Genomic DNA, 25,485 nt, shown 5'->3' on the forward strand with positions numbered 1-25,485 from the left:
GCCACCGCACTCCAGTCTGGGTGACAGAGTGAGACTCCAACTCAAAAAAATAAATAAATAAATAAATATCATGACAGGCTAACTCCAGTCTGAGGTGTCAAATATACTTTTAATCTCATGTCAGGAGATCATGTGGTTTAGAAGACTGAATCCAGATTTGGAGTTCGCTTGACAGACCTGGGGTTGAGTCTTAGTTCTAGCATTTGTGACATGGGTGACCTTGGTTGTGCCTTTCTCTTTTTCAGTTTCAGAATCCTCTGCATAAATGGAGACAATAATAGTATTTACCTTAAAAGGACAATAATGAATGCTGAAACCATGAAAATTGTGAAATAGTGTCTATTTTTTTAATTGAAGTCTCACCCCATCACTCAGCTGGAATGCCATGGCACACTCACAGCCACCCCAGCATCGACCTGCTGGGCTCCGGCGATCCTTCCGCCTCAGCCTTCCAAGTAGCCAGAACTACAGGAGCATGCTACCACGCCCGGCTAATTTTTTTATTTATTGTAGAGACGAGGTCTCGCCAAGTTGCCCAGACGGGTCTCGAACCTGTAGGCTCAGGAAGTCCACTCGCCTCGGCCTCCCAAAGTGCTGGGATGACAGGCTGAGCCACCGAGTCCAGCCGAAATAGTGTCTATTAAGCACCGAGCACACAGTAGGCTTTGCAAAAACAGCAGCCAATGGTACTAATTCATTCAACAGCATGTGTTGAATGTCACATTCAACTGTCAGATTCATGCCAGGGACCAGCCTGGAGCTGTCATCATCCTTATGCTCTAATGAGACATCACTGGTCTCAGGTCAGCAACAACTCTAGAAAATGAACAGCTCAGGTCAGGTATAACAGGTATTACAGGCCATTCTGTAGAGCCCTCAGTCTGCATCTTCCCCCAACTCAGGCACTCACCTCTGTCCCCCAATCCTTACCTCAACTTTCTTCCCCAGGACTTAGCAACGTAGGCTGGTTAATTTTATGTGCCAATTTGACTGGGCCACAAGATGCCCAGACATTTGGTCAAACATTATTCTGGATGTTTCTGTGAGGATATGTCTGGATGAGATTAACATGCCAATTGGTAGACAGAGTAAAGCAAATTGTCCTCCCCAATGTAGGTGGGCCTCATCCAATCAGTTGAAGGCCTGAATAGGCCAACATTCCCCTGAGTGAAAGAGAGAAATCTCCTGCCTGATGGCCTCCGAACCGAAACACCATTTTTTCCCTCTGATTTTGGGCTTGAACTGAACTGAAACATTGGCTCGTCCTGGGCCGTGGGCCTGCTGGTCTTCAGACCGTAACTATACCAACAGCTCTCCTGGTTCTGAGGCCTTCAAACTGGGACTGGAACGAAACCACTGGCTTTTGGGGATCTCCTGCTTGCTGACTGCAGCTATGAGATCTTGTTGTGTGAGTTGATTTCTTATTCTTGAAAGAAAGATAGTTAGAAAATTTCCTCCTCTTGGTTCTGTTTCTCTAGAGAATTCTGACTCCGGCCTGACGAACCAGTTCTTATCCTACCTGGCTTGCTCAAGGCACAGGGATGGTGAGACTCCAGGCTGCCAGTACAGTGATGGCCCACGTGTGGGGGACCCCACAGGAGGTGTGCAGTGCACAACCTGCGTGGCTCTGCACTGCAACCCATGCTGACTTCCCACCGTGACAACCCTCAGAATGCTCTGTGGAGCCTGCCACTCCCTTGCCTTGTCTTCTCTCCCAGGACCACCGTCTCAGTATTCACGGACATAGCAATGGGCTACCAGCTCCAAAGGCCCCACCACTCACCTCCAGGCACGCAACGGAAGCCGTCTCCCTGATAGCCAGGTTTGCACTGGCATGTGAAGGAACCTGGGGTGTTGTAGCAGAAGGCATCAGGGTGACAACGGCTTGGCTGGCATTCATCCACATCTGTAAAACAGCCACCAGGCCCAAGGACAATGAGCTTTCTTCTGGAATCCGTCGTTGACACCATAATTTAAGCCACTTGTTCAATCTACGGGAAGTTGCTTCTAATCTGGGAACAGTCATTTAAAACTCACTCATGGTTATCAGGACCCTAACTCCCCAATTTCTGTCTGTTTGTACTTACAGATGTGCTTCACTTTGACGATAATGTCTTCATGAAAAATGTTTTTATCAAGATTGTAAAAGGAAAAAAAAAGACTCATTTGCATTATAAGGTGACCCCTCCTGTCATAAATGAGAGCTTCAAAAATGCCTGTTTGGAGATGGATTATTAACTGCTTGAGAGAAAAACTCTAGAGACAAAAAAGATTCACATGTTCAGTAATGAATAGAAAGTATCTCAGAAATTATCATCTGTCTTAGAACGTTTGGACTTTTCAGAAATACTCTATGGTATAATATTACGTAATTTTGCAAACCAAGAGACTCAGACAACTCTGTCCATGGATTATCTTCCCTAAAATTACCTTTTTGGAGCACTCTGGAAGCCTGCAAGAATCCTGTAGAGTCATTTATTCTCTGATTATGGAATCATTTATTCAATAAGGGCATTTTGCTTTTTTTCTGAGTTGGAATCTCACTGGGTCACCCAGGCTGGAGTGCAGGGGTATGCTCACGGCCACCACAGCCTTGACCTGCTGGGCTCAGGTGATTCTTCCTTTTCAGTCTTCCAAGTAGCTGGAACCACAGGCATGTGCCACCACGCCCGGCTAATTTTTTTATTTTTATTGTAGATATGAGGCCTTGCCAAATTGCCTGGGCTGGTCTCAAACCTATGGGCTCAGGCAATCCTCTCACCTCGGCCTCCCAAAGTGCTGGGATTATAGACGTGAGCCACCAGGCCCGGCCAGCATTTTGCTTTTTGGGAGAAGATTAGAGCAAGCCAGCTGAATGCCTATGCATCTTATTAAATACAAGGTTGGACCTTAAGCTCCATGCGTGCAAAACTGTTTGTCTCTTTGTGAAAGACAGACAATATTCTCAGTTCCTAGCAGACAGTCGGTGCCCACTGCTGCTTGAATAAGCAAATCACACAGAACAAAATAGTCAGGGGAGTCCAAAGGTCTCCACCAAGGAGAACAGCCCCCAAAAGAAAATGCATAGTTTAGGCCATTGCCTTGCTAAGTTATGGTGAGGCCATCCGCTCTTTGAGCTATGGCCAGGTCATGTTTCCTAGCTTTGGTCTCCTCCCCTACCTTGGGGAGGTGAATTTCCTCTCTCTCGCTCTCTCTCTAATTTAGTTTTAAAATGAACAATATTTTCCAATCTAAAAAAAAATAAGAAAATGCATATTCAAACTACTAGAGAGGTTTTTTTTTAAAAGCAGCCCATTTGCTCAGCAGAATTGAGAGAATAATTCTTTCTCTTATTCGGGGGTGAGTTGGTAACACAATAAGTACCACCTAGAAGCTTTTCCAGGTCACACGGAGGGAAAAATCAGCAACTACGCACCCTGGCAGGCTCGGCCATCCCCAGAGAATCCCGGCAGACAGGAACAGGTGTAGGAGGAACCTCCCGTGTAGACACACTGGGCCCGTTGGGGTATGTCGCAGTCATGGAGGCTGGTTGTACAGTAGTTGATGGGGCGCTGGTCCATGACAGCTTCAGAACAAAAGGTTGAGGCATAATGTTAGGAAGAAAGTTCCCTAAGCAGGCCCTGTGCCAAGCTCCTCCTACACCACTGGTTGGTCCATGCCTACATCCCACACCTCAAGGTGCCTCGTCAGGTTCCATCCCCTATTTCCCACTGGGCTGGGGTCCCTGTTTCCATCCTCTTCTCCCACCCAGGTCTGCCTCTGACTGGTCTTTGTCAGCTGGCACCACGGTTCCTCGTTCAGCCTGGTTTTCAACCTCAGTTTCACCCCAGGGCACTGTCTGAGATCACTCTCCATACCAGACTCCTCCAGGACCCAACTTTCCCATCCGGAGGATTTGGAGGTGGAATATCTGCAGGCCCCACACTTCCAATGGTAACTCTGTCGGTGGAACACTTGGAGAGAAGGATCTGAGACTTTCATGGGGTGTCTTTAGTCTTGGCCCACTCCAGGTGGAATATTTACTACAAACGCCCAAGTCAAAGTCACCTACTTCCCACCAAGGAGGGAGAAATAAGTGTTTCTAAGGCAGTGAGAGAGGTGTGGTAGAAAACCTGTGGGACCTTTGGGAGAGGTACACACGGGTCAGTCATATGACCGTGGATAAATTGGATAACTGTTCAGAGCCTCACTTTCTTTCTCCACAGAACAGAAACTACTCCAGCATGGTAATCACAGGGAGGTCAGTGGATGAGACTGTTGTTTTCTAAAAGGTCCTCATGAGAGAACTCATAGAATGAGGGCTGAGGAGTACGCAAGTGTCTCAAAGTCTAGCCAACATACCCCGTCTAGCGCTGGTGCCTCAAGATAGAAGTCAAGGGGGAGGTTTAGAGCATGACTTTCAGTCACTTGGGGTTCTTAAAGCAACATTTTGTTTCTGGTTTTCTGAAAGCCCTAAGACCCAGGACAGAGTCCCACCCCACACAAGGTCAGAATAGAACTTTTCTTTCCCTCTCAGGAGGCCTTCGGTATTTAGATTACCCCAGATGCAGGAGGATGCATCTTTTCCCATCATGAGTTGTCCCAAGATTCATTTTAGTTTATCCTACCTTAAGTGCAGAGGGACACACACACAGAGAAAGAGAGAGAGAGAGGGAAGAAAGATCTCCACACTCACAGGGAGCAGGGTCTTCTAGGTCGGTGCCAAACGAGAGGTCAGTCAAGTACTGGAGGATGAAGACCCAGCAGCACACTTGGATGTCGAATCAGTCTAAGAACACACTCTTGCTTCCTTGGGCCTCTCCTCTGGCCTCTCCACTCCCTTACTTTCCACCATTTCTGATGCTCTTTCCTCCCAGCTCTTCCTCCCAACTCCCATCACTGAACAAAATGTGCTGGGGGAGACTCCCAAGGAACTGGGGCCACATGAAAGGTAGGAAGAATATGTTCCTACCATGGACACAGCAGCCAGGACATGGCTGTCGTAACACTTCCCTTTCTCTTTCTGCTCCAACAAACACGTATGCACTTTCACCTTGTCAGCCTTATGAGTCGCATCTGCCCGGTGCCTCCCCTCGCTCCACTCTTACTGCCGGAGCAGGGCCTTACTGCCAGCACGTGCAGGTCTGGATTTTCCCTGCGCAGCCATCATTTCCATGTGTGTTTCTGTAACCCTCCAATCATTTAGGGGCAGTTTGCAATTTGATGCTTTAAAAGTCATGTTTTCCTTTATGTAAGACAAAGCAATTCCATGCCAAAGCAATTTTATTCTTACAGACGCTATAAAAGATAGCCCTCAGTCGTGTAGCTACGTGTCATGCGTTCATTCATTTTTATTTTATTTATTCCTTTATTTTTTGAGTTGGAGTCTTGCTCTGTCACCCAGACTGGAGCATGATGGCCGCTCCCGGCCACCGCAGCCTCGACCTGCTGGGCTTCGGCAAGCCTTCCGCCTCAGCCTTCCGAGTAGCTGGAACTACAGGCGCGCGCTGCCACGCCCGGCTCATTTTTGATTTGTTGTAAAGATGGGGTCTCGTCAAGTGGCCAGGCGGGTCTCGAACCCACGGGTTCAGGCAATCCACTCACTCGGTCTCCCAAAGTGCTTGGGTTACAGGCCAAGCCACCAAGCCTGGCCCATTCATTCATTTTTAAAAGATGGAGGTTGTACTACGTTGCCCAGGCTATTCTTGAACTCCTGGGCTCAAGTGATCCTCTCTCACTTCAGGCTCCCAAAGTGCTGGGATTACAGGCATGTGCACCACACCCAGCTCTTTTTCATTTTTAAAGTAAATTGAATATTTTAAAGATGTTTTCACATCAATTATAAAAAATGTGTTTCCTAAGGGCACTCCATGACCGCTGCACCCTCTGGAGCTCTCTGGTAGTTTTTCTCTACTTCTCACACACAGTTTCTAGATGGTCTTGTTGATGATGTTCATTCAAAGAGGTACCATTTTTTTTTTTGAGTTGGAGTCTCACTCTGTCACTCAGACTGGAGTGCAGTGGCACACTCCTGGCCACTGCAGCCTCGACCTGCTGGGCTCCAGCGATCCCTTCGCCTCAGCCTTCCAAGTAGCTGGAACTATAGGTGCGTGCTACCACGCCCTGCTAACTTTTTTTGATTTATTGTAGAGATGAGTCTCGCCAAGTTGCCCAGGCGGGTCTCGAACCCGCGGGCTCAGGCAATCCACTCACCTCAGCCTCTCAAAGTCCTGGGGTTACAGACTGAGCCACCCAGCCCGGCTTGGAGGCACCATTTTAAAGCCAGGATGGTCCATAACCCAACACTACAAAAGAGAAGGTGCTGCTCCAACAGCCTAAAGAGATCAGCAACAATATATACAAGAAGGGCGCCAACACACACCTCCATCCTCCTGGACTCCCAGGCTTGCCGAGCGGCCTCTTCCCTGCCACTCTAACCCCGCCCGCTCAACCAATGGGAAGCCATAAGATGAACAGAGGGTGAAAGTTTTGAAAAAGAGAGAAAATTGGGCTCAAATGGGAACCAGCACAATTATAAACTGGGGTTTCATTTTTCTGATTCCTTTTTTTTTTTCTGATGAGAACCCTGGAAAAGGATTCTGCCCTGACCCAGCATTATCAGTCTGGGGTGACCAGCCTTGAGATGCTGCCATCTACCTGACAGTGGTCCCCAAGAGACACACACAGGCAAATAAGGCAACAGGGGAGAAGGAAGGAGATGGAGAGAGGAAGAAGGGTGACCTGAGGGAAAGATGTCACTTAGGAGGAGGAGAAAAAGGCAGGGTGTAGAGAGCTCTCCGCAGAGTGGTTTCACAGCCTTGAGTTCCTCTAAGTTCTAAAAATAAGATCACAAATGAATACCTCGAAGAATTTTCCTAACAAAACGACTGGCAATAGAGGGAAAACAGGACCCCTAGGTGAGGCAAGGGCAAGGGAGCTTTGTGCACTGCAGCCTTTTGCTTCCGTCTGCCTCTCCTCTTGCCTCATTAGAAGGGTCGATGCATGTGCTGTGCCCAGGTGAGCCTAAGAAGGACCTCAAGTTCATCAGGCGCCATATGCCAGTCCAGTATCACTTGCTGCGTCCATTCAAGAGGCGTCTATGTCTTCGCATCAAGGTCACTTGTGGGCAAACCACGTCCCATCTTTCCTCCATGGTAACGTGTTTTGCACATTTCAACTAACTGTAAAAGTTTTCACCCAGTGGAAAAGAGGTAGTCATGGGTTTACAGAATACGCCAACTATGGAAGTCTACAAAGTAGCCCTGTAATGCACACCATCCTCATGAAAGGAGAATTCCTTCGGGCCAACCACGTGCCCTGCCTGAGCTCCTGGCCCCTCTCAGAGATGGCCTCCTAATCTGCTGGATTCTTTCTTCACCCTTCCTTGTTCTGACCTGTAGGGTAACCCTCCCAACTCAGGCTTCCACCCTAGAATACTGTTTCAAACAAGGAATTCCATGAGACATGACTGGACCACTCGATTATCCAGTGACAAGCCGGAGTTATTTATTGAATGCATGTAAGCAAACTTGGTTTTACAGCAAGCCATCTCTGCACAGTGAGTGTCAAAAGAGCCAATTAAATGGGGCAAAGATGTTCTCACCCATGTGGAAGCTAAAAACAAAGTTGATCTTCTAGAAATAAAAAGTACAACAGAGAATACTAGAAGCTAGGAGAGGAAGGGAGAAGAAAAGGAGAGGAAGAGATTGCCTGAAGGACATGACATTACAGCTGGACGTGAGGAATCAGTTCTAGTTTTATAGCACTCCAGGATGACTACAGTTACCAGTAATATGTGATGTAATTTCAACTAGCTAGAAGGAGGATACTGAATGTTCCCAAAACAAAGAAATGATACATGTTTGAGATAACAGATATGCTATTTGCCCTGGTATAATCACTACACATTATATGTATCAAAGCATCACTAGGTACCCTATAAATATGTACAGTTATTATTTGTCAATTACAAAATAATGCTTTAAAAAAAACAAGGGGGGGTGATGAGGTGCTGAGCAGGATGGAACTGCCAGGACCTATAGGTAGTGACAGAATCAGGAGCCCTCCTATGGCCAGGGCTTGGTGACGCCTAAGGACCATTCAGTGGTTTTTACACTTGCTTTTGAGCAATGCAATCCATTACTCAGACAAAATCTTACTTAGAATTTAATTTAATTTAATTTTTTGAGTTAGAGTCTCACTCCGTTGCCCAGGCTGGAGTGCAGTGGCATGCTCATGGCCACCCTAGCGTCAACCTGCTGGGCTCAGGCGATCCTTCCACCTCAGCCTTCCAAGTAGCTGGAACTACAGGGACGCGCCACCATGCCCATCTACTTTTTCTTATTTATTGCAGAGAGGAGGAGAATTTTATACATATATAAATGGAGGCTGGGCATGGAGGTTCATGCCTGTAATCCCAGCACGTTGGGAGACTGAGGTGAAAGGATTACTTGAGCCCAGGAGTTCAAGACCAGCCTGGGCAACATAGTGAGACCTTGCCTTTACAAAAATAAAATTTAAAAATTAAAAAAAAGAAAAAAGGCTAGAGGTCAGAGGAGAGGACAAGAGCCTGCCCATGACGGCTTCCCTGTATCCTCTTTGACAACACACTGCTAAGGTCTCCATGGGACACAGAAAATCAATGATCCAGCCTGATCATCTCACTTCACAGATGAGGAACTGAGGCTCAGAGAGGTTAAGTGTCTTCCTCAAAATCAAACGCCAGGGAGGAGACATTTGCACAGCACCTGTCTTGCACCCTGCCCCGCCCCTCCAGTGAGTATGGACATCAGGAATGGTTGGATCAAGAAGCCTAAGTCATCATGCCTCCCACATGTGTCCCAGGATGGATCTTGGTTACTGTGCACCTCACCACCCAAGGGGTAAAGTATCAACTACCAAAGCTTGAGTCCAAATGTAATGCACATAGTGTGGCCATTGAAAATAAACTTTGAGCCAGGCACAGTGGCTCACACCTATAATCCTAGCACTGTGAGAGGCTGAGCTGGGAGGAATGCTTTGGGCCCAGAAGTTAAAGACCAGTCTAGGCAATATAGACAGACCTCATCTCTACAAAAAATAAAAAACTAGCTGGGCGCAGTGGCTCATGCCTGTAATCCCAGCACTTTGGGAGGTGGAGGCAAGAGGATTGCCTGAGCTCAGGGTTCAAGACCAGTCTGGGCAACTAGGCAAGATCTCTGTCTATTTAAAAAAAAAAAAATTAGCCGGGCATGGTAGCGTGTGCCTGCAGTTCCAGCTGCTTTGAAGGCTGAGGTGGAAGGATGGCCTGAGTCCAGCCAGTCAAGGCTGCAGTGGCTGTGAGTGTGCCACTGCACTCCAGCCTGGGTGACAGAGTGAGACTCCAACTCAAAAATTAAAAAAAAAAAAAGAAAATTAAGCCCGTGTGATGGTGCACGCCTGTAGCCCCAGCTACTTGGGAAGCTGAGGCAGAAGGATCACCTGAGCCCAGGAAGTCAAGCCTGAGGTGAGCTATGATGGCACCACTGCATTCCAGCCTGGGGAACATAGCAAGATGCCCACTCAAAAGGAAAAAAAAGTAAACTCTGTAATCTCCTTGACCTCAAAAAGCAGAGAAGGATGTCAGACCAAATACCCCGAAATTGATGGCCTCTATGGAGAAGAGAAGGAGAAGGAGAAGGAGAAGTAACTTTAGCAGAGCTGAAAGTTCAACTCTGTACAAAGGGGACTGGCCTCCCTGAGCTCACAGATGTTCGGGTCACACTCAAAATATGAGAACTGCCTGTTCCCTCCCATCCTCAAGACACCGCCTCACCCTAGGACCTTGGCAGCCTCACCTTGGCAAGCTTCAAGACAGAGCAAAGGGAAAACATTCTGGGGTGAGTGAACAGTGAGGAAGGGCAAGGAGATGGTTTGCTGACACAGCCCAAGAGGAACCTGTTTTAGATTAAGACGACATGTTAGGTTCGATTGGCCCAGTTGGCACGCTGCCCTCCAGACCTGAGAACGTGCTGGCTCCGGTCACTCAAGAACCTTGAACTTACAATTCTTGGACCAAACAGATCAAAACGCAGCAGAAGGAAAGAGAGGAGAAACTGGTGTTTGTGATGAGCCCATCATCACCGTCCCCAAAATCAACATTGACCAAGAGCACAATTAGCCTAATTAATAGCGGCAACTTACTTTGATAAGGCTAAGAGGTTACAACACCGCCTGTGGCTTGTAAAATTAAAATCCATAAGCAGAATGGCCCCGAATTGAATTTAAGCGTCACTCGGAGTAGAACTCAATCTAAGACAGGTAATAACACAAAAGCGCCTATAAAGTGGTCCCTCAATGTGAATTCCAAGGCCACTAGTTAATAGGAGAAAAAAGTCTAATAGCTATTAAAAGTATAATGAAAATTGACTGAGTGCAGTGGCTTATGCCTGTAATCCCAACACTTTGAGAAGCTGAGATGGGAGGATTACTTGAGCTCAGGAGCCTGAGACCAGCCTGAGCAGCATAGTGAGACCTTATCTCTACAAAAATGAAAAAAATCAGGCCGGTGTGGTGGTACGCACTTGTAGTCCCAGCGACTCGGGAGGCTTAGGTGGAAGGATCACCTGAGCCCAAGAGGTGGAGGCTGTGGTGAGCCGTGATTGTTCTACCACACTCCAGTTTTTTTTTGTTTTTTTTTTAGCAAGTCTCTGACTTTAAAAAAAAGGATAATGAAAATGGTTTTTTAAAGTTTATGAGAAGTAGGTGTAATGCAAAAGCTTGCAACGGGTGAGCTGATGGTATAACTAGCGTAGACAGTAACACTGCTTACTCTGGGTACTTATGACTCTCCAGGTAGTGGGCAGGCAGGGCTAAGTCTGACTCATCCTTGAAACTGCCCTTCCTGATACCGGCACCTAGCATCTTTCCTCTTGGCCAAGATCATTACTGGGGATAGCACCTTCTACACAGGACCCCAGGAGCTAACACAGACCGTCTAAATACATGTTTAGAAAAGACACCTGAAGAACTTACCCACACACGTGCCTGCGTCTGAAAACCGGTAGCCCTCCACACACTCGCAGCGGAAGGTTCCTGGGTGGTTGTTGCAGATGGCATGGCTCCCACACACCGAGGGCTGCTCTGAGCACTCATCAATATCTACAGTGAATTTTTTTAGAAAAGCACACTTTTATAACCTCTTCAAACCTCACTGAATATACTGAATCAGAAAGCATTTTTGCTGAAGAATGGGTCAATTTTAAAACAGATGTTTCTATATTCCAAAAGTGCTAGATAAGTTTTTTTTTTCTGTGCATAATGTTAGAGAGTGACTCCAGGTCCTTCCCCTAAGTAAATGCATTCTCGAACCCCTCTCCCTCGCAAACCCCCAGAGTTAGTTTTGCTGAACCTGAGGCTGCACACGAGCCACTCATGTCAGATGGGCAAATAACATGTTGGAAGAACACAGAGACAAGTGTCTGGATTCTAAATGAGGTTCTTAAACTTGTGAGCTATTTAAATATGCTCTTCGGTCAGGCGTGGTGGCTCACAGCTATAATCCCAGCACTTTGGGAGGTCAAGGGGAGAGGATTTCCTGAGCCCATGGGTTCGAGACCAGCCTGGGCAACTTGGTGAGACTTCATCTCTACAATAAATCAAAAAATTAGCCAGGCATGGTGGTATGTGCCTGTAGTTCCAGCAACTTGGAAGGCTGAGGTGGAAGGATCACCTGAGCCCAAAAGGTGGAGGCTGCAGTGGTTGTGAGCATGCCACTGCACTCCAGCCTGGGCAACAGAATGAGACTCGAACATACATACATACATAAATATGCTCTTCTCCAAAAATATTAACTTTCTCCATCACGGTTACAAAGAAGTAAAAAGTTGAACATGTTAAAGCCTAATTGTGAATTTTCGCATATTATCTAGAGTTTAATGGACTAAAAGGAAAATCATTAACTCATAAGACTGTGAATAAGCTAGTAAGGTGACATTTCATATGACAACACTACAGCCACCATCACGAGGTAAAGTACAGCAAAAACCTGAACATTTGATTTGGCATTGGACATGGCTAGGTTCAAACCCCGGCTCCTTTAGTTGCTGACTCGTGTGGTCTTGAGAAAGTTGCCTTGTCTACCTACTCAGCCTCAGGTTCTCTATTGATTATTAAGCATAATAATACTCATCTTGAGGGTTCTTCTGAGGATTACAGAAAATGGATGCAGGCCAAAGAAGCACCTAGTGTGCTCAAGACACACAGCTATTATAATTTGTAGAGATTCATATAACATCTGCAGCCATGGTGATGGATTTGACTGACTCCGGGAACAGAGCCCTCACAAGGCCACCAGGTTTTGGGGGTCAGGCTGCAGCTACCACCAGTGTAAGGCTGATTGGCCCAGACGAGAAACTGAGCTACTCTGGTTACCTGTCCACTGACAGGTTAAAATGAACGGTTATACAAGGTCCTTCCCACGCCAACTGCATACTCAGAGTGTATACAGCTACTTCTGGCATTTCTAAAACTCTGAGATGTGTGTGGAGAGAATGTCATGATGGCTGAGGCCACATTTCCCTCTCACTGATAAAACTCCCTCTCTGGTGCTCTAATGTGAATCTTTCACACTTGGGAGACAAAGTCTCATGTGTCCGCCTTCAATGGCCAATCTAGCCAATCCCTTTGTGGGTGGGACAAATGCCCTGCCAGCTTATTGGACAATACTGCACAAAACAAGTATTGGGACATATCAACCCCAGAGTCGGTCCTGTACCCAGGCAAATGCTCAAACCAAATAGTATTCAACTTGTTGAATATATTCTGAAATGTGTGTTTCTGTGAAGTGCTAAAGACACAAGGTTTCAGGCAAGAAGACTGTGCCAGGAACAGCTGGAAGGTTCTGGAACAAAGTCCCACCCAAGGCAGGCTCTGCCAGAAGCTGGAGCTGGGTGTGGACATGGGAGAGGGGGGCATTCAGCAAGTGTAGACTTCACAGCTCCATCTACCAGCTGCTACTCCAGCAATATGGGAGAAAAAAAGAGCCTTCCTGAGTCCATGGTCTCTGTATCACAACTCTCAGAGGACACTCCCAGCACAGATGTCTGGACACATTGTACAAACTGTGGGGCCCGGTGGCTTTGACTCAACTGCCAAAGCACAAGAGCACAGAGCAGCAGTTTTCAATCAAGAAGACAGAGCAGAAATACCAGGGGAACTTTTTCAAGCTCTGCTCTTCCCTGGGAACATTTATGGAAGGGGAAACTGTGTGCTGTGAAAAAAGCTTCTGTACGAGTCAGGCTTTTCTCTCACGCCCTACCTGGAGAACAATTGACAAATAAGACCTCAAAGCTGGTGGAATAAAGGAGGGGACGCTCCCTTGCACCACCTCCACTTCTGTGCAGGCCTACACACACAAGCCAGGCTGGACAGCACCTTTTCTTAGAGACCAGACCCCAGCAATTGCCCTGCTAATGGTTCATGGTCTTTGCTTGGAATTTCCTCGTTTGGAAATTCTTCCTATATAATTTAAATCCTCCCTTCTGTAAACAGAGGCCAGGGTCTTAACCTTTTCTTTAGTGAAAGGTGTGAATTGGTGATAACTCTCTCTCATAAAATACCACTTTATTTGCTTGAAGATGACTGTTCTTATTATTCAACATATGGTCAACCTCTTCTCGAGAAAGAGATTTTCTTTCAAAGAACCACTTTCTAACTCAGTAGGAAAATCCTGCATTACCCTTGTAATTACTGTGTCCTTTCTGACTTTTTTCAGTGTCACCTATTTTCAACAACTCAAAGTTTCCCCTTTTTTTTTTTTCGTTGGAGTCTCACTGAGTCACCCAGACTGGAGTGCAGTGGCCGCTCCCGGCCACCGCAGCCTCGACCTGTTGGGCTCCGGCGATCCTTCCGTCTCAGCCTTCCAAGTAGCTGGAACTACAGGCGCGCGCTACCACGCCCGGCTAATTTTTTGATTTATTGTAGAGATGAGGTCTTGCCAAGTTACCCAGGCAGGTCTCGAACCCGCGGGCTCAGGCAATCCACTCACCTCAGCCTCCCAAAGCGCTGGGATTATAGGCTGAGCCACCAAGCTCGGCTAAGTTTTCCCTTTATGAAAGCTAGGCTCTTTGAAGAGAAAAGTCTCATACTGATCTGTTAAATGACTTCTACATAGTCAAAAATTATTCAGTGAGACATTAGCCCAACCTATCTCCACAGTCTCCAAACAGAGAAATTTATGAGAGCCATTCTGCTGTGTACCATGGAGCAGATCACGGAGCTCTGTGATTCAACTGAAAATCTCCAAATCACCTTTAAGGTTCATTGTGTGGTATCTAACCAAAACCAGCCTTGTTTTGAGTGTCATACACCATTATATCAACGCTACACACACTGAATCACCAAGCCTCATCCTCATTCTCCTCTAAGGCACTTCCCAGGTCAAAACAACACATGAAATGATCTGCTTAATGCAATTTCCTATTCAAAGCCACATGTCTCAATGCATTAACACTCTGAGGCATGTTCTCGTGACCCAGAACAATAAGTAGCCTGACTGGGAATATACCCACATTCCACGGAAGTAATATGCCAGAACAATGACTAGCCACAGAACAAAAGCAAGTCTATATACGACCACCTGTCTTCCTGGACAAGGACATCCGAGGATTTTCTAGGATAGCAGTGATTCACAAAGCCTGGCTGACCATGCCGTCTGAAGTGAAGCATTCCCACTGTGACAAGCTCAGGCACCAAGAGCGGAATCAGGCTGGAGATCTCAGTTTAGCAGCAGCAGGTTGCGGGATCTCCACACTTTATTAAATCAGGTGGCTTACAAAGTTGAAGCAGGGCCACATAAAGACTGAGGAGAGGCCAGGCATGGTGGCTCAAGCCTGTAACCCCAGCACTTTGGGTGGTGGAGGCGAGAGGGTTGCCTGAGCCTGCGGATTTGAGACTAGCCTGAGCAACATGGTGAGACCTCGTCCCTACAATAAATCAAAAAATTAGCTGGGTGTGGTGGCGCACGCCTGTAGTTCCAGCTACTTGGAAGGCTGAGGCGGAAGGATCGCCTGAGCCTGGCGGGTGGAGGCTGCGGTGGCCCGGAGTGTGGCACTGCACTCTAGCCTAGGCGACAGAATGAAACTCCAACTCAAAAAAAGACCGAGGAGGTGTGGGTCACTGAAAGCCCCAACCCTGCAAGGGGTCCATCTTCACACCTAGAAGAGCTCCACTCATGCAGCACTGTGCCGCTTTGGACTGGCTGGAGCCAATCCAGCCCTTCCAGTCTGTCGGGCTCTTTGGGGGAAGAATCGGGAAACTGACCATTATAGGTGGGTAGGCACTATGCCCCCTCCCTGGTGGCGTGTGACCAGGAAGGCGCGTCTCAGACTGAATTCTACCACCTACTCAAATGATCAGCAAGCTGGCCGAACTACCACACAACCCATTTCCATGAGCGCACGTCCCTGCTCGCCCGCACTGCAGACGTCACCACGGGGCATCTCGCATAAAAGGTTAACTCTGAAGCAGACGCAATACCCCGACAGCCCCATCTGCTAACCTTCACGTTCAATCGGGACACCAAATCTGTTGGCTGGGGGTGTTGGATTCCAGATGTAGGGCATCACTCCCAAACTCCAAGGCTGCTGGTTCTCCCAGATTTTTATATCCCAGTCAGGCAAGGTGGAGGGAGCTGTACATCTTTCTGGCCACCTCCACGTGCTTACACTAGTCGTCCCCCCAGGGAAACTTACTCCCAGCATTCCCCATGCTCACTGCTGAGTCTCCTCACTCATCGCAGACTTCGGTAGCGCTGGCCGAAGCATTTTACATTCTTGGTAGTGAACTAACTGTCCCCCGGTCGCGGATTAAAATTGAGTAAAAGTCAGGCGCAGAGGTCCACGCCTGTAACCTCAGCACTTTGGGCGGCAGAGGTGAGAAGATTGCCTGAGTCCAGGGATTAGAAACCAGTCTGGGCAACTTGGTGAGACCTCATCTCTACAATAAATCAAAAACTTAGCCAGGCATGGTGGCGCTGGACTGTAGTTCCAGCTACTCGGGAGGTTGAGGCAGGAAAATCGCCTGAGCCCAGAAGGCTGTGGTAGCCAGGAGGGTGCCACTGCTCTCCAGCCTGGGCAACAGAGTGAGACTCCAATGCAAAAAAAAGAAAATTAGTAACAAACATATTAATATCTATCCATCTATGTGAATGTATTTGAACTTTAAAAATAATAAAGTACCTACAACAAGAGAGAGCAATACAGATGCTTGAGTCAGAGGCAGGAGTTCAAATATTCTTGTCACAGCTCACTTTAACGAGCCTCCATTATCTTGTCATAAAAAGAGGAATGAACTTCACACCCACTAGGATGGTCACCATTTAAAAAAAAAACAGAAAATAAAAAGTATTGCCAAGGATATAGAGAAAGTGGAACCCTTGTGCATTGCAGGTAGGAATGTAAAATGGTGCAGCCACTACAGAAAACAGTATGGTCGTTCCTTAAAAAAATAGACACAGGATCACCCTAAGACCCAGCAATCCTACTTTTAGGCACTCCAAAAAATTAAAAAGCAGAGACTCCAACAGATATTTGGTCACCCACATTCACACCAGCAATGTTTGCAACAGCCAAAAGGTAGAAACCCACGTGTCCACTGATGACTGGATCAACAAAATGTGGCAGGTTCATATAATGGAATATCATTCAACCTTAAAAAGGAAAGAAAACGTTGACACATGCCATAGCATGGCTGAGCCTTAAGGACAAAATGCTAAGTGAAATAAGCCAGTCACAAAAGGACAAATACTGTATGATCCCACTTATATGCAGTCCCTAGAATAGTCAGATTCATAGACAGAAAGTAGAATGGTGGTTGCCAGGGACTTGGGGAAGGGAGAGACAAGGAGTTGTTTAATGGGTATAAAGTTTGTTTGGCAAAAAGAAAAGTATTCTGAAGATGGACATTGGTGATGGTTGCACACAGTATATTTAATGCCACTAAACTGTATACTTAAAAATTGTTAAAACAGAAAAAAAAAATTTGAATCAGGGTCTCGCTCTTTTGCCCAGGCTGGAGGGCAGTGGCATGATCATAGCTCATGGCAGCCTTGACCTCCTTGGCTCAGGCAAACCTTCCACCTCAACTTCCTGAGTAAATGGGACGACAGACAAACACCACCACGCCTGGCTAATTTCCTTTTTTTTTTTTTGTAGAGATGAGGTCTCGCTATGTTGCCCAGGCTGATCTCAAACTTCTGGGCTCAAGCAATCCTTCCTCCTCAGCCTCCCAAAGTGCTGGGATTGCAGGCATAAGCCACGCTGCCCAGTTGTAAATTTTATATTATGTGTATTTTAAACAATTAGATCAAGCAATTATACATAATTTTCAAAGATAAACAGGAAAGAAGGAACCACCCTCATCAGAGTTGCTGGAAAATTAAACAAGGTGGTGTCTGTGAAGCACTTAATGCAAACGGTGCCTGGGTAAAGCACAGCTCTGACTCTCAGTTCCCCTTAAACCTGTGCACTCTTAGGTGGAGTGGAGTGTGGTCTTAGGAATCTACTCTGAGTCGGCACATTAGATCAGATGGAAGGGACAGTACCCCTGGCATTACCCAGGGGAACAGTGAGTGCATGTCATCAAAAATTCAGGCAGGGCAGGCCCACCAGTAAGAATCTCATTCGTGCCTCCTCGCCGTACCCAGCTCTGGTTTACAGAACCTGGATGCTTCGTGTTAGCCTAGTTTCCCCCCATCCCCACGAGTCAGAATCAAAGGCTGTACCGTAGCAGGTCCGCCCGTCTCCTCGGAAGCCGATGGAGCACTCGCAGGTGAACTGTGTCCTGGGACCTGGGCGACAGGCCGCATTGGTGTCACACCCGTGAGTGCCAATGTAGCAAGGATTCTGAAGGGCATCGGGAGAGCCGTCTGTGAAGGTAGAGACATTGGAACCAAGTGAGTTTCAACAACGCTCGCAGGTTTCCTCCCTCCAAGCAAGTAAACCACAACTGGTGACCAAGGTGATCACGGGAGAGCAGAGAGGAATGGGAAACCAACTGCTTCCATGATACTCTGGGGCAGGAACAGCACACTATTCTCTTCTGGCCTCCTCCTGCTTGTGTAAATAAAGTTTTACTGGCACACAGTGACACCCATTTGCTTATATATGGTCTATGGCTGCTTTTGTGCTAACTGGAAAAACTGACCTGTTGTGGCAGAGACCCTATGGCAGGCAAAGCCTAAAATATCTACTATCTAATTCTTTAAGAAAAAATGTGTTACCTCTGATGCCTACAGTCACAATCGTCAAAGGAGAGAGAATGACATTTATTTGCCTTCTGCTTTACAGAGTTAAAGAAAAGGCAAAGTGATCAGCTGGAGAGGTGACTTGGACACAGAAGGAGGACCAAAAACAACTGAAAAGAGGGAACCAACTTAAGACCCAGGCTCCAATTATACAGGAACCCTGGGGCTTAAAGCTTTGGACTTTTAGTGAAGTCTGACACTGAGATGTCACGAAAGCTTGCTAAACGTCAACTCCTTCCATGCAACTGGAAATGTCCATATACCACAGCCCCAGGGATGTGTAGTCACAGGGCTAGAGTTTGTTTCAGGTTCCATGCCTAATTCTATTCAACTTCCTCAGGCCCTAAGCACTCAACTCCTTTCAAGGTTGAGTATTAGAGTGTTCAAAAAGCCCTCCCAGGCTAGGCACAGTGACTCATGCCTGTAATCCAGCACTTTGGGAGGCCAAGGCAGGAGGACTGCTTGAGCCCAGAAGTTTAAGACTAGCACAGGCAGCATAGCGAGACCTCGCCTCTACAAAAAAAATTCAAAAAATTAGCCAAGTGTGGTGGCTTTCAACCGTAGCCCCAGCTACTCAAGAAGCCGAGGCATAAGAATTACCTGAACCCAAGAACCTAGGAGGCTGTGGTGAGCCCTGTGCCACTGCACTCCGGCCTGGGTGACAGAGTGAGACCCCCCAACTCAAAAAATAAAAATAAAAAAAGCCCTCCTCAAGTCAGCAGCAGCCCAATGATGGTCCACTCTAAGATACCTCAACAAGTTCTATTCCCACGGGATTACAAGCAGGCCTTCAGTTAGAATAACAGAGGCGGATAGGTTTGCCACAAGTCACAGATGACAAGACGTTTTTTTTTTCCGCCAGAAGATATTTTAGCATAATCTTCATCTTCTATGGACTCAAGAGTGAGATACCGACAACAATACATCCCAGAGCAGGGTTTTTTTAGATGAGGGAGCCCAGAGGCGTGTGTGGATACACACACCATGCCCCTCACCCCGCACAGGCCCGATGGAGTTGCTGAGAGCATAGCGCAGAATCCTCTCCTCCTGGTTGTACAGGACAAACACACTGTCCACCGAGAGCTGCTGGGTGGTGGGCAGGGCTGGCCGGGAGTCGTCATGGATACACTCTTGGAAGGTGATGGTCTGCCGCCACTGGTAAGTGTAGGTGCGGGAAGGGGCAGCCCCGTCTCGCTCGGGCTCGGTCACGGTGTACTCCCGGGTGGAGGACGAAGTGATCACTGGGGTGCGGGAGGAAGGGAAGGGACAAGGGGAGATCGTTACAGATGTAAGAAGCTGAATCAAGGGCTTTAAAGCCACCAGTGGCACCCACTGCCCATAATGCTACCCGAGGATAGGTCTGATGGAACAGCTTAAATATGACAATTCATCCACACTGGGACCCACCTACGACCTAGATTTTCCAGACGATCATTGGTATCATTTGCATTACCGATATTTGTTGCTCTTCTCAGCAAGTGGTTCTTTGTAAGTTCCTAAGAGTGCCCCAGAACCGGAGAGGAAGGTCTGGTGGGGAGAATGTATGTTTGGAAGGAGATATGCCTGAATTCATACCTTGGACCACTCACAAGCCGTGTCACTACAGGCTGTTACTAACAAACCTCTTTAGTTTCAGTTTCTTTTACAAAATGAGTCAAGGTAAAGATTAGATGTGGTATTGCACGTAAAGTTTCTGGAATCAAGCAGACTAACACTGCTAGTAGCATTACTCAATTGAGTAAGATCAACTACCGTTTATTGAGCATTTACTCCGTGACTAGCAACGTGCCATTTTAGATAAGTGATCTCCATTAGGATTCAATAAATAGTGGTCGCTACACACCACTCTACATTAATAAGATTAAAATCTAAACGACTCTAGTTTCATTTAGAATGAGACTCAAAAATGAGACATTAAATGAGTTTCAGTAGCCAATTTTGGAAAAATTACCAAAGCGCCATGAGCAAACCTCAATAGAGGAGAGATATCTTCCCCACTCAAAAGAAAGCATGCTATTCACCCATGCAACAAAACCCTCAACTTCCTATTTAAAACAAAAGAAAAGTATAAAAGACTCTTTATATTTCTGTGCTTTGCTGCAGTTTGCACTACAACAGCAGCATACGAGCCAAAGGATAAAGAAAAGGTCATTGTAGCTGCCTCCTCTCTGGCTCCCACGTGCCAGGAAGGCCATCTGGCTGCTGCAGGGCCCCACTATGCCCTCCACCCCCTCTTCACTGGCGCTCAGCCCCAGGAGAATGCCACCAAGCCAGAATACCCTGGTAATTGGTACAACCTTTCTGGACAGCAATTTAATAAGGGCCTTGAAAAAGTTCCTGTTGTTTGACTCAGCACTTTTATTTCTAGGAATGGAGTCTTTGAAAAGAATAAGAAATGTGGTCAAGATTTACAATACACATGGTCACTTCAACTTGTAATGAGAAAAGAAAACGGGAAACAATCTAAGCTTTAGAAAATAAGGGAATGAGGCTGGGCGCAGTGGCTCACACCTATAACCTCAGCACTTTGGGAGGAGGAAGGATCATTTGAAGCCAGGAGTTCAAGATCAGCTTGGGCAACAAAGCAAGACCCTGACTCTACAGAAATAAAATAAAATTTAGAAAAAATAATAAAAAAGAAAATAGGAGAATGGTTTAGATTAATAGCCATCTAATAGAATTATACACATTCCTTAAAAAGCATTTTTAAAGCCTGTTTTGCTTTTGTTTTATTTTACTTAATTTAATTTTTGTAGAAATAAGATCTTGCTATGTTATCCAGGGTGGTCTCAAACTCCTGGGTTCAAGCAATCCTCCTGCCTTAGCCTCCCAAAGAGCTGGGATTACAGGCATGAGTCATCATGCCCAGCTCAAAGCCTGCTTAACAAAATTATTAAATATTCGTGACTTAGGCTAATGAAAAGGTGAAAATACAACAATGGCATGATTGCAATTTTGTTTAAATAAAAACAATTTTTATAAATTATTTTAAAATTATTTTTATAATCTATTGACTATAGACTATGTAACAGTATTGTAAAAGTGTTAAATTTTCTGATTTTGATCACTGTACTGTGGGCATGTCAGAGAATGTCCTTGTTCTTAGGAAAAACACATGAATGAACTATCATAATGTAAACATACCTTACTCTCAACAGTAGGGAAAAAATAATGTGTGTTGTGTGTATATGTGTGTGTATATATATATATGGAGAGAGAGAGAGAGAGAGAGAGAATGAAAAAGTAAATGTAGCAAAATTATTAACAACTAGTGAAGCTAGTAAATGGAATGTGGAAATTCTCTGTGCTATTTTCAACTTTTTTGTAAATTTTATATTATTTTAAACCAAGTACCAAATGGAGAATAAATGTGGTTTTTAAAACTATGGATAGATGTATATTATAATAAAATCATATCATCTTATCTTCAAATTATATACTATGTTGGTATATTTGATACAGATCTACATAGATAGATGCTGGGGAAAAAACTGGAGGGAAATACACTTAAACTCTTTTTTCCCTTCTCCCTGGCACTTAAATCTAAGAATAATTATATCCTTTTATGACTCCAAGTTACACGTATTATCTTCTGTGCACTAAAGTCTCTACAACGAGCATGTCCTACGTCTAGAATTGGGAGGGGGAAGTGAAAGTCTTAGGTAAGGCCCTGTGTATTTCCCTCTCCAAACTCCAGCTCCACGGCTGCTGTGGTGGGTCGGGAGCACGTGGCCGGTGGCCAGCGCGGGGTTGACCCCAGGCCACCGCTGGCCTTGGGCCACGCTGGGGCTCACCCGAGCTGGAGTAGTGATACAGCTCCGTGTAGGGCTCGATGTGCACTGAGGAGCCGAAGGGGATCTGGGGCACGCGGCCCTCCAGCTCCGTGTCGATCGTCAGGTGCCCATGCTCATCGATGCCGCTGAACCGCTGCTTAATGACCAGCTTGCCCGGGTGTCCCACGAAGGTCACCTCGGCCTGACGGGTGAACTCGCCCCCTGGAAAGCAAGATCGGCCTGTCACTCTGTTGTCTGCCAAGCCAGCCCTCCTGCCCATCCAGGGCTCACAGTGCGGGGCTATGAACAGGGCACAGCACAACCCCCCTCTGCAGGCACTTTAGTCAGGCTGGTAGGACACGGGCTGATGACTCTGAGGACAGAGCCTGGACATCCATGTGGTCCGAATGAGGCACACACAAAAGAGGGAAACTGCTTCAGCAGAGCAAGGAAGAGATCATCACTATACCAAGCAACCCCAAACAATCTGCCCACACGTCTGCTAAAGACTGAACTTCCCTTGATAGGAGACAGTCTCCAGAAACTCCAAGGAAACTCTGGTGTCCTAAGACTCATGAAGCTTATGCTCATCGGGTTAAACTTATCAGCTAGAAATGGCAGGCTGCTCTTCTCTGAGCAGAAACCGAGGAAATGTCAAGTATCAATTTCAGATTGGTTTGGAATTCGGAAGCAGGCTTGATGCACAGAACAGGCAACCTGTGATCCCCACACTTTGGGTTGTGAGGCTACATGAGCTGATATCACTTGTTCTGACAAAGACCTCTAAATACCCACCACAGAATTGCTCCTTGGACAAAACACAACTCTAGGCAGTCTTGGTTAATATGTATTAATGAAAAGTTATATGTCACCTCCTTATCTCTTCTCCAAGGCAGAACTATGGGGTGCTCTGTCTATAGATAAAAAGGGGCTAAAAGATGCTTGTCAGCCAGTTGCTTGCAGACAAGAGTTCCCTTTCCCTTCACTCCCTTACCCCCAACCCAGGCACCGCTGTGTAGCCCATTCATCTTCATGCTGGACAGAGATTACCTGTGATGCTGAACCCATTCCTGAATCCGTCCTGCTCCACTGCAAACATCCATCCAATGATGCCTCCAACCGGAGCCAGAGGAAGCAGAGAATAGCCGAGGGTCTCGGGAATGGTGCTGATGGCTGTGTAGGAGCGTCCGTGGTTCATGACCACGTAAGAGTGGAGGTCGGTGTTCTCAAAGACAATGGGGGTCTGGCTGCTCCCCACAAAGATCCTTCCTTTCACCTTGCCGTTGACTCGCTGGGGGGAACCTGAGCAAGAAAACAAAGAAGGTGGAGACCGCTTCCAAGCCAGCCTTTCCAGGAGGAGTCAGAGGTCTGGTAGGACCTGCACCTATTCCTGAAGAAAGCAGAGACAGAACAGCACTAGAGTAAATGGCTTTGGGGCAAACAAAAGTAGTTTTTCCTTCTGAAAGTGGCCACGAGAGCAACCACAGCTGAGTGCCATGAGCTTCCCTTCCACGTGACTGGTTATGGCTAGCACAAACAGTGGTTCCAAGGGAAGCCATTGTGTGATGGAGGAACTGCAGGAACAAATGAATATATATATAATTTTTTTTTTTTTTGAGTCAGAATCTCACTCTGTCACCCAGGCTGGAGTGCAGTGGCATGCTCACGGTCACCGTAGCCTTGACCTGCTGGGCTCAGGGGATCTCTCCACCTCAGTCTTCCAAGTGGCTGGAACCACAGGTGCATGCCACTGCATCCAGCTAATTGTTTGATTTATTTTGGAGACGAAGTCTCGCCAAGTTGCCCAGGCTGGTCTCGAAGTCCTGGGCTCAGGCAATCCTCTCACCTCTGCCTCCCGAAGTGCTGGGATTACAGGCATGAGCCACCACGCCCGGCTACAAATAAATAATTTAAAGAGAAGAACCATATCACAGCTGATCCAGAGCTAAAGGGGCCGTGGAAATGATCACTTCTGAGGGTAAAGGGGGCAGAATTAATGACTGTACTGAATGGCTCTGGCAACCTGGACAAGTGGCTGCCTGATCTATCACACACCTCCATAAACACCTTGGGCTCACACACGGATTGACCGCCCAGGTTAGGACTGACCGTCTGAGCCTGGATCATCACCCAGCATAGCCACAACAGACATAGCAGGGTGAATGTTACAGATCTGCCCTCTGACCAGAACCAGCTCAGCATGTCTGGTGTTGGTAGTTCCGTTAGACAGTTGGCCACAATGGGATTCAGACCTACTGAGGCAACTTTAAAAGCCTTCTCAATAAATTGACACATTGTACATACTGAATACCGTTTTTGCTTAAAAATTTATATTAATAATAAATTTTTACATGTACCTAGGAGATAATTGATAATGACGGTTAACTTGAGGCAATATGGTGAACATTCATTTTCTTTTAAAAAAAATTATTTGTTTATTTACTTGTTTAGAAACTGGGTCTCACTCTGTCACCCAGGCTGGAGTGCAGTGGCACCACCATACCTTGCTGCAGCCTGGAACCCCCGGGCTCAAGCGATCCTCCCACCTTGGCCACCTGAGCGGTGAGGACGACAGGCACATACCACCACAAGCAGTTCATTTATTTTCTATACTATGTATCTCTATAATGTTTCAGTATTTGTAACTTGGATATATGTATTATTGTTTAATCAGAAAAAAATAAGAACAAAAAAATTAAGTTGCTCTCATTGTATTCAAGTAAGAAAACGAAAGATTATGACCCAGAAATTCCAGTTCCTAGGTATGTACACAAAAGAACAGAACACATATATGTCCACACAAAAACTTGTACACAAATGTCCTTAGCAGCATTATTCATAATAGCCAAAAAGGCAAGCTACCCAAATGTCCACTGACTGATAAATGTCTAAACAAAATATGGTATACCCATCCATTGGGATACTATTTGGCTAGGAAAAGGAATGCAATTCTAATAAATGCTAAAACATGAATGAACCTTGGAAATAGTATGCTAAGTAAAAGAAGTCAGATACAGAAGGTCACATGTTGTAGGATTCCATGTATATGAAATGCCCAAAATAAGCAAATCCATAGAGATAGAAAGTAGACTAGGGGTTGACAGGGGCTAGGAGATTTTGAGGAATCAAGAGTACTTTTCTTGGGGGCGATGAAATGTTCGAGAATTAGAGCTAACAGTTGGACAACTTTGTGACTATATTAAAACCCCACCAAACTGCAAACTTTAAAAAGGGTGTGAATTATATTTCAAGAAAACAAAAACTGAAGAAAGAAGTAAAACAAAGGTCACCTTACATTTTTAGGTTTGATGCAGAATAAACTTCTATCAGTTCTTGATCAGAAGTACATTATTTTTACTCCCAGACCAGTGGCAGGACTTTCATACCCAGTTCCCTCACTCCTTGGCAAAGTTTCCTTTGCACAGTAAGTTCTCAGTAAATGTTGTTGACTGACCCTAGACAGGCATGCTC

The 25,485-nt window shown here is 46.3% G+C and overlaps 1 protein-coding gene across 1 annotated transcript in view; it reads right to left on the bottom strand.

The window, feature by feature from the left end:
• NID1 (nidogen 1) overlaps positions 1-25,485 on the bottom strand; it is a 78,888-nt gene that overhangs the window by 32,235 nt on the left and 21,168 nt on the right. The window contains exons 7-13 of the mRNA XM_021708535.1: positions 23,065-23,316; positions 22,036-22,236; positions 19,237-19,482; positions 17,720-17,863; positions 10,972-11,097; positions 3,416-3,565; positions 1,784-1,906 (exon numbers count right to left, since the gene is read on the bottom strand). Coding sequence (XP_021564210.1) covers positions 1,784-1,906; positions 3,416-3,565; positions 10,972-11,097; positions 17,720-17,863; positions 19,237-19,482; positions 22,036-22,236; positions 23,065-23,316 — 1,242 coding nt within the window. The remainder of the gene's footprint in view (positions 1-1,783; positions 1,907-3,415; positions 3,566-10,971; positions 11,098-17,719; positions 17,864-19,236; positions 19,483-22,035; positions 22,237-23,064; positions 23,317-25,485) is intronic.

The sequence above is a fragment of the Carlito syrichta genome, unplaced genomic scaffold, assembly GCF_000164805.1.
Source record: "Carlito syrichta isolate Samal-C Ts95f unplaced genomic scaffold, Tarsius_syrichta-2.0.1 Scaffold142887, whole genome shotgun sequence".
In the NCBI taxonomy this organism is placed as follows: domain Eukaryota; kingdom Metazoa; phylum Chordata; class Mammalia; order Primates; family Tarsiidae; genus Carlito; species Carlito syrichta.